Genomic DNA, 16,718 nt, shown 5'->3' with positions numbered 1-16,718 from the left:
GGATTACCTTGTCTTTCTTTTATGTGAATTGAAGAGCACAAAGCTATTTAAAATTCCTTCTCTAGAGAAATTCTATTAGGAGTATTATATTTCTTTGGCAGTCCTAAAAGGAACTAGTCCAATATTTTAACATCATATTTTTAAAGCTATTTTGGGTTATTCTGTAAAGGGTTAGACTGAAACCTGAGAATTGAATTTGTCCTATGTATATGGCATGATTTTTTACCAATTGTACAGCTCAGTACACCTATCTAGTATCTAAGTAAAACACTGTGTATTAGCATAGCAACATTTAAATGTGCAAGTGAAACCACAGGTAAATTGTACTTTCACCCATTACTTTCTGCATATTTGAAAATGCACAAATAGATTATTTTTTTCAATATCTTTATTTTAGTTATTTTCTGTGGGGCTGAGGATTGAACTCAGTGCCTCACATATGCTAGGCAAGTGTTCTGTCACCAAGCCACAACCACAGCCCCTAAATTATGTTTTGCATAAAAGTTTTAGAGTGGTCAGAAAGGAGTAAGAGTTAAAAAAAAAAACACCTTCATTAAACCATTATAAATAGTGTATAGTCACAGTGCAACTCTGGGGAAAGGCAATTATTAAAGCATAGTTCAGGTAATTTTAAGAGACTGATGCTAATAGATAATAAGCTTGAACACATTCTGAATTATAAAATGTAAAAAAATAACGGACAAAAGAAGACAATAGCAATAATAACTACCACTTATTAGATCTGATTAGCACCAGGACTATATTCAATGCTTTACTTAAAAATAGTCTCAGCTATAAGATACCCTGTTATCAAGTGTTTAATATATACTATGTATATCCATGGAATAACTTTTTTGAATTAGGTACTCTTATTTTCCTAGTTTTATATTTGGGAAACTGAAAGTTTCATTCAGATGCCCCATATCACATAAACTTGAAAGAATTAATTCATATATAAAAGGCATTATTGGCTAACTCTAGAGATTATCCTACACAAATTCCCCATTATAGTATCTTCATCCAACTGCTATCATCTCAACCCATTTCGGGTGTTTTATTGGTCCCATTTTAAAGATGGGCAAATACAGATAACTTATATGAGATTAGTTGTGTGTAACAGTATCAAGATTAAAACTGGATTAGCTTCCTTGCAGAATCCATATACTTTCCAATATACTATTCTGCCTTCGTGGCATATCTGTCACTATTCAGTAATTCATTCATTTGCTTATTTATTTAACAAATGTTTGTTGAGCACATTGTGCATGTATTCTTCTAGGCTGTGGACCTACTTAGCAAATGAAAAATGCAGAGTCCAGAAGGTTTCATCCTAGTAGGGGGAGATAGAAATTAAACAAACTGATAAATGTATGTCAATGTTAATAGGTGCAATAAAGAAAAATAAAGCATTGCAAATGACTAAAAGATAATGTCATAAAGGGTACTTTAAATTTTTAAAGAAGATACTAAATGCAAGGAGATGTGCAACTTTCACTAATATTTTTATAATGCCCCATTTTTTTCATTGTGAGGATTGACTCCTTGGTTTATATGACATTGAAACTCAATCTGAGTTTTATCTTTTTCTTTTGGTTCTGGAAGAATATGTTTTATTAAAAACCTAACATTTCATTGAAGAAATTATTTTGTGCTGAATTTTTTTGTTGTTGTTAATTCTATACCCCCCACATAATCAAAGCATTTAATGAGTCTCTCTGCCCAGGTCACAAAGCACCTTTGCGTCTATGGTTTTTCTTGATATTCTCAATGACCTGACCAGACAAGTTTTATTGTAATCATCATCATTATTATGCATATTGTTATTACTCTTATTTTACATGGGATGTAGAATTCATTCCTGAGCCCCAGGCAAACATGAACAGTTATTCAGGGCTTCTAGCACTCTAGTTCATAACTACTGAACAATTGAAGTTGTTATGAGAGCTAACATCCATTTTGGTCCATTGTCTAGCAGTTTGGCTAATAACAAAAAGTTATTATTAAATGAATTTGAAAGACTCAATAAGGAAGAGGCAAGCTAGGCTCAGGACCTGGGTTTCCTGACACCCACCCAATCCAGTGCTCTACACTAGACATCAGTTAGAAGACTGCTTCTTTTAGAGGTTCCCATGTTTCTTTTATCTAGTGAAATAATCCCAAGCATTGGGAACATCTGAAAATGCCTACATTTACACACAGGCATGCAGTTGTTCTCACTTATCTGTGGAGGAAGTACTTCAAAGCCCCCAGGGGATACCTGAAACCTTGAATAATACTGAACTCTCTATGCTTTTTCCCTGTACATACATGTCTGTGATTCTTAAATAGTTATTTGAAGAGACAAAATTGGGAATTGTTATCTTTCTAAGTATTTGTACAAAATACCCTGCTTAATAAGGTGAACAAATATTTGTACTTATTGGGAGAGTATGCTTTTCCAACAATTATGTAAAAGCGTCTTCTCTTTGTCATTAACTCTTGATGTGGGATGTTAGTTCTTAGAGGCAATCTCATGATAAAAGCAGTACTGATGTCAAGAACTAATTGACTGATTTTAATTGAAGAACACTTATATTACAAAGTATATGATGGTAAAGATGTGTTCAACTTGTTTTTGCTTTTCTCTACAAAGCTGAAAACCTTCTTCCCAGTAGTAATTAAAAATAAACAGCAGTCATTAACTTACTGTGGGGTTCTAATGACCACAAGATTGCTTCCTTGCATGAATGACTTACTGATCTAAAGCAAAGTAATTCAACTTTGAAATTATCTTGAAAATTAAAAACCATCCTAGATAATGAATAGTTTCAATTTCTATAGCACGAATTTATGTGTAATTTTCCTTTTTTATGTGTTCTGTACATATACAATATGCTAACAAAAAATGGTCTTGCAGGGATTCCACATCAAAGAATAGTGTGCCAAATTCAGTCTCTGGTCTCTTTAACCTTGGGGGTGATATTCATTCATTCATTCATTCAGCAAACATTTGTTGAAAAGCTCTTGTAGCTAGACATTTTCTATGGGGCTTTAGAGGTGGGATGATGGGAAGCAGTCTCTGCTCCCCAAAGAATTTATTACTGGGGGATTCAGATAGTACTTGATTCTAATTCTGTCTCCTTTATTTAATTGGTTATATCACAATTTACTTAACCAATTATTTTCTGTTGGATACTTAGGTAAATTTATTTTTCACAGGAGGCTATAAAAAGCCTATGTTGGATGCCCCAATCAATAAATAAATATTCACACTTCTGGTTATGTCTTGGAATGGATTTCTATAAGTAGAATAAGCAGGTCAAAATGCATGGACATTTTAGTCTTTTGAAACTTTAACAAATTAGTTCCAAAATACAAATACAGACAGAAAGGTTATGTTGTTTTTACATTGCCACCAAGAGTGTTTAAGAAATCCTGTCCTTGCTCATTTTCTTGGTCAGCAATATAGAATATTCTGCTAAATGTGTAGTATCAATCATTGATGTTTACATAATATTCAAAATTATTAAAATGTTTATAGTTTCTAAGAATAATTTGGTGCTGATCAAAATTTTTCAACTGATTGATAATTTATATCTGACAAGAAATCATCTGGATTATTTTCTTTCTTATAAATGCTGAATTTTAAAAGTCATGTTATAAAAAGTGTCATCTGTTGATTTGAAAACTTTTTTTTAAAAAAAGATAATATTATAGTTATCCACTAGTAAATTGGAAATGTTGAATATTAACGTTAATATTCAAATAATTAAAAGCAAATGTCTTAAAACAAATAGATCTCTACTTTGTTAGGACTTACTGAATTTCTTAAGTACACATTTAGGATATTATGAGTTAAATTAAGTAGCAAAACATTATATTTGGTGCTAGTTCATTTTACTTAAGCCCAAAATTCCTACCTATGGAATATGAAAAGAAATAAAAATATAAATAAGTTTATAGGGAATACGTCTTATTCCCTATATGAAATCAAGGACTGACTTCATGGTTAACTGGTTGAATCTTTGTGACATTTCTGCTGTTCCTGAGCTTGTATGCTCAGCTATTGGATTTCTGTTCTTACCTCAATGGTTACACTTTTCATTTCTAGAACCATGGGACACAAAAACCGGTATGTCAAAGTCCCCCGTGGTCATATCTGGGTTGAAGGTGATCATCATGGACACAGTTTTGACAGTAATTCTTTTGGGCCGGTAAGTCATCTTTTCATGTTGTTGCCAATATAACTGGATCTCAAAAGTGGGAAAATAGGTCATTTGGATAATTCAGTAAAGACTAATTAGGAATTTTATAGTGTCACATTTTATGTTCAAATATTTCCTTTCAAATATAGAAAGAAAGATATGTAAACTATCTCACACATGTGTGTGTCTGTATGTGTAAAATAATGGAAAATAATTTAGACTACTTCAAAAAAACTACTAAAAGGTGTTTTCAGCTACTTGGTCTTAGTTAGAATATCTTTTTTTCACCCACAGGTGAAAAAGCATATGCTGTTAGTTGGTGGTTAGCACATTCAATGTATAAAAGACATAGGCATAATTTTTTTAAATTGTTCCTCATATGGAAAGCATTATGGACATTCCTTGGAAAACTTGGAATGGAACCACCATTTGACCCAGGTTTCACACTCCTGGGTTTATACCCAAAGGACTTAAAAACAGCATATTATAGTAATGCAGCCACATCAATGTTTATAACTGCACAATTTACAATAGCTACATTGTGGAACCAACTTAGATGCCCTTCAGCAGATGAATGGTTAAAGAAACTGTGGTATATATACACAATGGAATATTACTCAACATTAAAAGAGAATAAAATCATGGAATTTGCAGGTAAATGGATGGCATTGGTGAATATAATGGTAAGTGACCTTAGGCAATCCCAAAAAACCAAATGCCGAATGTTTTTTTTCTGATATGAGGATGCTAATCCATAATAGGGAATGGAGAGGAGCATGGGAGGAATGGAGAAACTTTAGACAGAACAAAGGAGAGGGAGGGTAAAGGAGGGAATAGAGGTGTAGGAAAGACAGTAGAATGAGATGGACAACATTATCCCTAGTACATGTATGAAGACAAGAATGGTGTGACTCTAATTTGTGTACTACCAGAGACATGAAAAATAGTGCTCTATATGTGTACTATGAATTGAAATACATTCTGCTGCCATATATAACAAATTAGAATAAATAATTTTTTGAAAAGTACAATATTAATAGAAATCATATTTATAACTATAGGAGAGGCAAATTTTACCCTCTCAGGTTCTCAAGGTGGCCTGAGAATTAAGTTGACATAAAACAGAATAACAGAAAAAAAAAGAACAACATACAAATTTAAAATAAGTTTTAAGTGGCACAAGAGCTCTCATAAGGAAATGAAGACTTAAAGAAATGGCAATACCTATCTGTTTTTGTATTAGGTTGAACCAATAAAGGTAATACAGAAAAATAACTAAATTATATGAGGAAGCTAAAGGAAGATAAGAATTATTTTAACAAGATACACTTGTGCTGAATTTTCTCAGCTGTGACTCTCCAAGAATGTTTCCTGTCTTTACTAGAAGGAGGGCAAGTACTATAACAGAGTTTTAGTTTTGTTTTCAGAAAGAAAAGGGGAAAATTAATATGTCCTTCTTCTATCAGCTGTTTTTCAAGTACCTTTAACTCAAAGTAATTTTTATGTCAAAGTGGTGTATTTTGGGGATAACAGTCATAAGTAATATTTTATTAGAATTTTAATTTATACAATAAATGCAGATAGGCTTTATGCTGATATTCTATAAAATATGTGGCTGAACTGATATTTTTTGGATTTTTTTCAATGTACAACTTACAAAAGTTCTCTTTATATTATTGCAATAATTTGTTATATGAAGACTCTTTACTGATGAAAGTGGTATCTAATTCTGATTAGCAGCCTTACCATCAGATTTTTGTAAAGCTAGACATATTTATACTTGTTCTCAATACATACTATAATTTAAGATTGAGTACCTTTATATGTTTTTGAAATGAAATTTATCCACATAATTTTGTCTAAAATTAAATGTTGGTGATCTCTAATGAAACAGTTTTCTTTACGTATTATGAAAGATCAATGCCACTAAAAGAGCAGCCACTTTAACTCAACTTTGGCTTAAAGTTCAATAATGGAGCTAAAGTTGGATAAGGGTATAGATCAGTGGGAAAAACTTTTAGGATACTATTCCTATTTCTTTTTTTCTGATTATGATAACAAAACAAATCTTCTAAGTCCTTTACTTTCACTGATTAATAATTATTAATCAAAAATAAAATTTAGTCTTGGTAATACATATCAAAAACAAGATACAGACTAGAAATTTTGGAAATGTCAGGTCACTTTGTATAGCTCAAGTGTCTGTTGTGAAGAAATCAAGTAGCAAGTTGAAAGTGAACATAAATTACATCAATCAATGCAGATTTAGTTCTCCTTTGTCAATATATTAAATGTATTAATGTATCATGTTTTGGGCCAACTCCACATTAAAATGTTAGCTAACTTTAGTTGGGTTTTAATTGGTTAGGATAGTGATTTTGAAATGAAGTATTAAAAATGTTATTTTCTATCAGTTGTCAGGTGTGTGGTAATTATTTATTAATAATAAAGTTATAAAATTTGACATTGGTTTGCATTTTTATTAAGTTAAAGCTGGTGTGATTGATTGATATAATTAATATTATTCCCCCATAGTTGTATTTCTTATGCTTTTTCATTTAGGAAAGAAATGGAGAGAGTTGATAACCAGGATAGTGGGAGTTACACATGTTTCTCCTTAGTGTCCTACCTATGGTTCAGATCTTCTTGGGCCCCTATTCCTCCTATATTTTTCATAGTGGTGTTTTGAATCATTGAACTTTGAATACAAATATATCCATATGAAAGCACATAAAATGTGGAAATATTCACATGTAATATCTTAACTCTTATGTCTTTTTATAAAAAGGAAAGAAAGAAAACATCCTTCTCATGAGTGTAAATCTCATGAGAAGATTTTAAATAGAATTTACCCAATTTAAATTTCTGCCATTGGTAATCATAATAGAGCTGACTTTTTCATATTTAAGCAGACTTTTAGTTATAATGTACTAAAGACTTAAATCATATTTTTAAGTAAAATACTACTTTACTATACCTGCAGTCAAAGAAACAAAACAACTTTGAATTTTTTTTAATGCATAGAAAAATATTTATGCACACTGACATTTGATTCATAAATTGGACCAAGCTGTCGATTTTCATTCAGTAAACTGTGTCATTTTCATTTGCCAAAATTAGATGAAGTACCTTTTTACATGAAGGAAAATATTTGTCATATCATGCATTAATTTACTTGTACTATATAAGTTTTAACATATAATACTTTAACTTTTATATTATGCTCTTGTGTTTTGTGTTCCAAGGATTTATAACTAGGAAATCATATCTTTAGTGATACTCCCACACAAGTGTTAAAAGGATAGAGGAGAATAGAAGTTAAATTAAAATCCCCACACGTTTTTCTTAAAGCTAAGCTGTGAGGTTTGAATGTAAAGATTTCTTAGTGCACGTCTTTATTAACGAATGGTTATCTGAATAATTTGTTCATTATTTTAATGTTTTTTTCTAATCCTAAATACTAAAATGTAAGTTTCACACTTTTAAAAACATAGTGTTAAAATTATTATATTCCTCTAAGAAAATTCTTGGTGAAACATTTTGGCTTATCAATCACATGCTTCAAGATTGTATATAAAGTGAGTGAGCACCAGGCTTTGCAGATAGGTGGTTGATTCTCTTCCCTTTTGGAAGTAGGTAATGTACTTTCCTTGATGTTAACAGCCTATCTAAAAGTAGGCAGGATTGTCTAGAATGCTTGTTTTGCCTTTAGAAATTTATTGAAACTTTTCATTTTCACTTTCTTGCCAAATAACTTAGGAAGTATTTCCAACTGTTTTTTTTAATGTTTTAGCTCTTTGAACAGTAATTATATTTTATCATAGAATTTTTACAATTTAAATTTCTGCCATTGGTAATCATAATAGAGCTGACTTTTTTCATATCCAAGCAGACTTTTAGTTATAATGTACTAAAGACTACGAAAGAGAGCTTCTTGTTCTTTTTTTTCTCGCTTATTATTTACTATTTTTATCTTTATATAATCATTTATTTTTTTGGATTCAGTTTATCATAACTACATGTAGGCTCTAGAGAGTATTGAATGATTCTATGAATGAATATTTATATTGAGTTATAGCCATAGAACATGTTACAACAGGAGGAGAAATCTGAGATGACTTTTATTCTGACACCCACATTTCTATTTTTTTTTTAAGAGAGAGAGAGAGAGAATTTTTTTTAATATTTATTTTTAGTTTTCGGCGGACACAACATCTTTGTTTGTATGTGGTGCTGAGGATCGAACCCAGGCCGCACGCATCCCAAGCGAGCGTGCTACCGCTTGAGCCACATCCCCAGCCCCCAAAATTTTAATGAATATCCTAAGTAAACTAATATAGAACTGCAAGAAAACAAAACAGTGTTTATCCAGGGATGAAACATACAGTCATTTAAATCTGTATTTGTGAAAAACTTTAATGATATCATATTCATGATATTAAGTGAATAATATAAAAATAAAGAACTGAATATATATTGATTATCTTCAATTGTTAATGCCTCTGGTTGATTTTTTTCTTTATTCTGTTATACTTGTCTATATTTTAAAACTTTTGCAAAAAAAATTAATTACTTTTATCATCAGAAAAATAATTTTTAAAAATAAGTTTAAGATGGTTGAAAGCAAATGACTTCTAAGTTTAATGCTAGCTCTAAGTTCCATATTGCTATGACCATAGGGAAAAATATCGCAGAAGTGGTTGGATACAAAATGTTTCTATTATGCATAATACTATCTCCATGATATATATTTATAATAAACCTCTTGAATCATTAATCAATAAGAGAAAATAGTCTCTCTTCTCATAATATGAATTCACTAATTTATGACTTCAGTTTGAATTTCTAGATATATCCAGAAGATTGTTTTATAAGTTTCTTTTAAAATTATGATAGTTGCCTAGAAGTATTCAGTACATATTACTACTTGATTTTACTTGATTACATAATAAAGATATTCCATGATTCTGATATGTTGGTTTGTGATTGCTTGAAATATTTTCTAAATGTTTCTCTTAGTAATTTTTTTCCCTTTGTCAAATATTGTCTTTCACTTGACCATTCCTACTTCCATGTAGATGACATTAACACATTTTCTGAAATAGTCATGTTGGTCTTTTCAGCACCCCAAAGTAACTACTATTGATAATTATGTATGTTCTGTATACTTGTAATGGCAGAAGCACATAAAAAACAAATTTTACATTTGTGTTTGTATGTGTACATACATGGCTGTGAGTTTTTGAGTAATAATTTTTGACTATTCCAAATTAGCAAACTCTTCATCAGTTAAAAATGCATATGCATTTCACTCTTCCACGTATTATAGATATTCATTCCAGTATGCAGAGGTATTCTCTTCTTTTGGTGAAAAATACAAATATGACTCTTTCCGTGGTTTCCATTTGACTTGTATATGTTCTAATTTTGTTTATCTTTAAGTCAGGAGCAATTTAGATACTTTCACTCTGTGCTGCATAGTGACTTATCATATGGAAATATGTCACAATAGAAATTCTAGCATCTAAAAAGAAATCAAAACTAAATAATTTATTTAGCATCTAAAGTGAATAATTTAGCAACGTGGATCAAAGGACATTAGAAAAAACAGTGTTGGTTTAAGCATTTGAAGACAAAGATAACCTTTTCGAAATATATGAATGTATTTTTTTTTTTTTGCGCTAGGTATTGAACCCAAAGGCACTTAACCACTAAGCTACAGCCTCAGCCCTTTTAATTAATTAATTAATTAGGTTTTTTTTTTTTTTTTTTTTTGAGTCAGGGTCTCACTAAGTTGCTTTAGTCCTCCCTAAGTTGCTGAGACTGGCTTTGAACTCATGATCCTCCTGCCTCAGCCTCCCTAGTTGCTGGAATTACAGGTGTGTACCACCATGCCTGGCTATATTTTGATTTATAGGACAAGGTGATCATTGTGTCACCTTGTAATTTCTGTGCAGGAACCATGAAGAAGAAATGAACCATTTGGGTGCAGAAATTATCATGGTATTCTGTTTCTGTCTATTCAAGAATGAAAAACTATAATTTATACTTTAAATGATTTTTAAGTTCCAAGTAATTAAAAAATATTTAATTCAATCACTTATTTTATTGATACCTAGATAAATAAAATATCAGCCCCCTAGAGCATTTTTAAAAGAAATATGCCTGTTTGGAGATGGAAATTTTAGCAATAAATGAGCATTAGAAATAATATTTATAAATGAAATGAGCTGGAGAATCTGAAAGTGATGATATATAAGAGAGTATGAGAAACAAAGGTTAAAATTTCATAGAATTCCTTTTGAAATTCATGAAATGCAAAGAAATGTTCACTTTTAAAAACGAGTGGAAAAATAAAAGAGAAAAGTAAAGTTTATGCTTTCACACCATGGAAAGTCTTTCATTTAAGCCTTAAAGACACATTTTTGAGCTTCTGCTATGTTTCCATCTTGGTTTGTGGCCTGTAGAACATCATAGGTGGAATGGATCACGAGAAGCAAGAATTATATTTTATATTAGCTAGGGAAAGGTTGATGAATTAGGATATATGTATATATATATGAGTAAGGTACACACACACACACACACATAATGGACATTTTAAGAGGTTTAGTGTCTGTCATACCTGTTTTGAATTTTTTTGACATTATTAATAAAAAATTCAATTTTTGATTAAGGCTGCAAGAATAAGATTCTTGGAGTTACAGGAAGGATGAAAGGAAGGGGACTTTTTGATACTACTGAAACCATATCTCAAAAAAATGAATTGAGACAATTATTTGGGAAATTTAAAAAATGCTCAGAGATTGTAAGAGCAAAGATTCAAGTCATGGATAATACGGGGTGTGTGCTGAGCCTGTGAATCTTCCTAAACCTTTGTCACTGTTGCCAAGCATGAATAGAACTCAAAACCCAGAAGGAGCAGGTGAGAGGGTCCATATGTATACCCCTGTGAGCAAGGAAGGATAGATTAGAGGGGAGACAGGCAATCAAGTCATTACAGCAGTGTAAGTTCTCCAAGTGGTGATATGACAGGGCCTCTTGGTGAAGTAGTACTTTTAGGTACTAAAATCCTACAAGAAAAACTATGAAAATCTCCAAGGAGAATTTGGTAGAATAGAACCAATTCTAGAATTAGTGAAAATACTATATGGTAAAATATTGCATTACATTGGCACTTTAGATGCTGTGTACTTTGTGAATGAAGTGATTTGTGCCTGGAGTGGTTAATGGCTTTCAGCTGCATTGAAAATATTCTTATACAATACAGGATAATCTTGTGGACTTATGAGAATGAACTGACATTTCATTTTATTTCTTGATGAGGTACAGCATTTTCTTCGGATAAATTCTCTAGAACTGTGAGAGTAGCTTTTATTTAAAACCAGCCATTTTCAAATAAAGAAAAAGATCATTAGACTGTGTTGACAGCATCCAAGTAAAGTGCTCTATTCACACATTCTTGAGCAATGTTGCTTAGACTTTAATTGGCTGTATTTCCTCGTTTTATAGTACATACTTGTTCATTAAATTTTTGTTAAAACTAAAATAATCTATATTTTATAGCAAAAATAATAATAACAATAGTTTTGTAATTCTTACCTTGGTGATTTTCTTCAATTGTTTCTCACAGTTACCTTTAACAGTATTAGAACCTGGCAAACCCACAATTTTTTTTTGGTATGACTTTTTATTTGACTGGTTTAGACAAAGGCATGCATTTCATGAAAAGGCTAACACCAATGAAAATGAATATCATTGTAATGAAAATATCTGTGTAAGATAACTAAGTCTCAGAAGAGAGCCCATTGTCTGGAGCAATTCTCAAACTGGAGAAATATCCTTACAGAAAGAAGAAACAAAGAGGCCCTCAGGATTAACTTCACTTTTGCTTAGATTTTTTGTGTGTGTTTAATTATGACATTCAACAAAAATACATGATTTTAAGAAGAAAACATAGAAAGATAAAATAGGAATGAAATAAATACTATCATACCCTCCCCCTAAGAACAGGCACAACCTAAACTTTCATTTCTGCCAAATAAAATTTATCCTCTATCTTAATTATTCTGCTAGTGTAGAAATCATTTTCCACATGATTTCATTTTCACATAGGAGAATGTCAGAAGAATTGTCATTAGATTTCATTGCTATGGCAGATAGTGTTCCTGAGGGCCATTTAGTTATAGGATTAAATGCGGTTCGTTTTACTAGAAGTGTGTATTTACTGACAGTGGGTCAGGAGTCAAGATTTACTGAAATATATGCAGGGTTATTAATTTGCCAATTTTATAAGCTCTCAGAATTTTTTTAAAAGTGGGGTTATAGCCCTTAATATACTTCTAAGAATCAACTAGTGACTACATAACTGGATCTACATAGAAACTGTGAAATATGAGGGGACTAAAGAGAACAATATGCAGTCAAATGTACTCTCAGTCAAGGTTTTAGATTGAATGGCCTCGTTTAAATTGCTATATACTTATACAATATTTGCTGGGTAATTCTTTGCTCTCCACCTACCTTAATAAATAGCAAATTATGTAAATGACTTTATAAGTTTTAAACTATGTTAATAATTATCTTTTGGTTGAGATTCTTGGAGATAGCTTTTTTTTAGAAATTTTTATGTTTTCAAAGCTTGTCGGGTAATTTTTAGAAAGTCTGTCCTTTGTCATTATCTCATTGATATACTAAAATGACTTGGAAGACAAATTTAAGGTCAGTTTGATTATGAGTGACTTGGTTGTTTGTTTTCAGTATTATGGAACCTTGCATGTAGCCTATAATAAACCATAGTAACTATGCCTTTAAACATTATCTATAGTTAGACCCCTAGAAAACTGTGGCATATTAAAAATTGTCTAACTTGGTAAATCAAGCAAGTGAAAATATAATTTTTTAATACAGTGATCAGAATCAGAGCCATGAGGTATGTTCCACTGATGGGGCACCACAGGCCCATAGCTTTGGCACTAAATAGAAGTGATTCCTGTAATATGCTCCTGTAATATGACTCCTGCTCTACTTCATTCTCTTGTCACTAAGGATTTTTCTGAAAAGAACTCTGAGAACATCATTGTGCTTCTTAAGACATTATTATCAACCTACGACACCTATTATACTCAATGAAGAAATGTTAGAAGCCTTCCCTTTTTAAATCAAAACAATGCAAGAAAGCCCACTCTTACCTCTACTGTTCAACTTTGTCAATGCTAAAGGTCACTGACAGTGCAGGTTAGGAAAGAGAAATAAAGATGTAGGCTCAGAAGGAACATTCCAAACTTATTTTTCATAAATATTATATTTTCTATTAAACCCTAAAGAATCTGCACAGCTATTGAGACCTAAATGCAAGTTTTACTAGTATAATAGCTCTTATACATGATGTGTGTATATTCATAATTAACAAATACAAGACATGGACTGGGGATGTGGCTCAAGCGGTAATGTGCTCGCCTGGCATGCATGGGTTCGATCCTCAGCACCACATAAAAATAAAATAAAGATGTTGTGTCCACCGAAAACTGAAAAATAAATATTAAAAAATTCTCTCTCTTCTCTCTCTCTCTCTCTCTCTCTCTCTCTCTCTCTCTCTCTCTCTTTAAAAAACAAAACAAATACAAGACATAATGTTAATGCATTTGTCATTTAAATAGCAATAACAATAAAAATTCAGGATAGTGGCATCAGTGACTCAATATTATTCACAAATATTAGACTTTCTCTAATATTTGTGAGGGCAAAATCATGGAGGTCCATATACCATACATCTGAAATATTTAGAAGATATAAATCAAGTTAGCAAACTGTCAAATGTAATATTTTTTAACTTGATAAATATACCTCCAAAAATTGTACTTAACTGATGGTAATATAAAAGATTAAGATGATATCTAATTATATTTAGATAATAGGCAACTTAAATATTTAATTGGAAATGCAAATGAACAAAAAATTTAAAATAGTAAAAGGTAATTTTTTTTCCAAAAATATTTTTGTTAACTATTAAAGCATGTCTTTTAAAAACAAAAGGCAACATACAAATTACTATTATTAGGTTATAAATTCCATCAAAATTATTTAACTAAAACTGAATTTTAAAGTGCATAATGAAATTATTAAACTTTATTTCATATTTTTATAACAGTAAATCTATTCACAGATTTAGGGTTCAATTTTCACATGGTTGTCAATGTAAAGAGTCAGCATCATTATCCAAGCATCTTAGAGCCTGAGTTAAAAGTGATATGAATTGTATAATATTCATAAAAAGATTTTCATGTGGTCATGCACAATTGTAGTGAATATTGTTCTCCTAAGAACCCCTTGAATCACTAACTGAAACTTGAAGAGAAGCCAGGAAAGGGACACTCAGCTCTCCTGGCAAAGGATAGATACTGTTATGCAAGACTCTTTGCCTTCCTGCTGAGAAGGCGGCTTGTCAAGTTGTTTAATTCCTTGCTTTTCCTAGCTAAGTGTTTACAACTTCCCTGAGGCTGAAACCCTCCCTGTGATCAACCAGCAGCAAACTTCCATGGCATTTGGACTCAGTCACCTTTTGCTTAGAACATAGGAAATGTGGGGAAATATTCTTCTCGATCTTTATTAGTGTTTGTTTGTTAAGAGTAAAATAATCAAAGTTTTTATGTGTTGAATGCCAAATCTTGAGTGACACAGGACCTATGTGTTCTTCGACTCATTTTTATGAAATCTGTGATATATTGGTTCCTCAAAAATGTACGCATCAGGAAACAGTGCAGTATGACTCAAAAGAACTGGTCTAAATTTATTGGGATTACATTAAAACCCTTTTGACTCTTTCTCCAGGCAAATTTTTCTGGATTCATTTCTCTTTATCCATGCCTGCCAATGCCTTGACTACTCCCTAAATTAACCATTATGTTTGCATCCCTCTATCTTGGTACATTATTCTCTCCCTGCCTACCTGTGCTAGAAAATGACCACTTCCAGAACTAACATGAAGCTTTGCTTCTGGCTGAGTCAGTTATCCTTCGCAGCCTTTGTAGTCTAATTGAATGTGTATGTGTAGAAGAGAATGAATTTGCTAAATCATGTACAGGAGGTAACTCATCCTGCATCCCTATAGCTTAGAAATGGGAATACAGGTTAGTAACTGATTGGTGACACAATTAATGACCAATGTGTGACAATGTAACTGTGCAATGATAAAGGTTCTTCTACAGCAAAGTTTGGCCTTTGGGCAAAGTCTGGCCCACAGCTGTTTTTGTTTAAAAAAAAAAAACAAGGGGCTGGGGATATAGCTCAGTTGGAAGAGTGATTGCTTGCATGCACAAGACCCTGGGTTCAATCCCCAGCACCAAAAAAAAAAAAACAAAACAAAACAAAATTCTTTCAGAACACAAACATGCTCTGGTTTGACTATGGCTGCTTTCCCTTAGCAAAGGCTGAGTTAAGTACTTGCAGGAAAGACTTTTAGCCCACAAATGCTCAAATGTTTACTATCTGGTGCATATGGAAGAGGTTTGTTCACTCCTGAATTAGCACTAGACAACTTTAGAAAAATTGATTAAGGACTGATTATGTTAGACTTGAATAGGAAAATCAGAAATTTGAACATTATCTAGAAGGCCTTGAAAAACCATTTACATTTTGACCAGGAGAGTAATAAGTTAGAAGAGGCATTTTATTTTAGCAAGACTGATTTGGGAAAATTTTGAATGAAAGATGAGATAAAAAATAGACTATAGGTAGAGAATGCAATTACTTGATGATAGTATCGATTCCAGTAAGAAATGATTAGGCCCTAGACTAAGGTGGCAGTAGTAAAAATATGGAGAAGTATATTGATGTGAAAGTTCTTAGGAGTCAAGAATTAATTGTAGATGTGTTAGATTCTGCTGCCTAGAATAACTTACCAGCTAAAATATGAAATAGCCTTTACAATTACTTCTGATGGGTCAAATCTTAAAATTAAGCACCTGAAGCATACATGATTATAATATCTTTGTTAGCATTTTTATGTGAAAGACAAAAAAAAAAAAAAATAGAAGTGAGGAAGTGATGTCTCCAGCATTCTTTAGTTTTCAGAGCACATTAAGAGACATGTGAGCAGAAAGTCTTGGCTACCCAGTTGGGTAGCCTCCTCATAAAGCTCATATTTGCTTCTCTGACCTTGGGACAGATAAACCAGGATTGCTCAGTATTCATTAAACTTTATTGGCAAGTATTCTGCTCAAAGGTCTGTTCTGTTATTTTATTTCACATCCATGTCACTTGATGACCCACTCATTTCAGAGGCCTTTTCAGTTCTTTTTCTAAAGTTCTCACATATTTCTTAAGGTGTGGATGATTCCTATAATGTAGGAGCTCATGAAAAAATACCACAGAAAAGTCAGTATTTTAATAAATTGGCCAATGGAAAAACATGGTTTTTAAAAATGTGTTATTGTTCTTTAAAATTATTATTTAAAGTACAAGTCTGTGTATTTCAAAATTAAAATTTCTGAAAAGAGATGTATTTGTTTTTCTGAAGGAATAATGTAGACTTTT

General features: G+C 31.7%; 1 protein-coding gene across 2 annotated transcripts in view; it reads left to right on the top strand.

Moving 5' to 3' along the window:
- Immp2l (inner mitochondrial membrane peptidase subunit 2) overlaps positions 1-16,718 on the top strand; it is an 893,720-nt gene that overhangs the window by 663,490 nt on the left and 213,512 nt on the right. For both annotated transcript variants that reach the window (XM_026408285.2, XM_077796726.1), the window contains one exon: positions 4,091-4,193. In XM_026408285.2, the coding sequence (XP_026264070.1) occupies positions 4,091-4,193 (103 nt within the window). The remainder of the gene's footprint in view (positions 1-4,090; positions 4,194-16,718) is intronic.

Source organism: Urocitellus parryii, chromosome 3 (assembly GCF_045843805.1).
Source record: "Urocitellus parryii isolate mUroPar1 chromosome 3, mUroPar1.hap1, whole genome shotgun sequence".
Taxonomy (NCBI): domain Eukaryota; kingdom Metazoa; phylum Chordata; class Mammalia; order Rodentia; family Sciuridae; genus Urocitellus; species Urocitellus parryii.
This window is presented reverse-complemented; position numbering and strand designations above follow the sequence as displayed.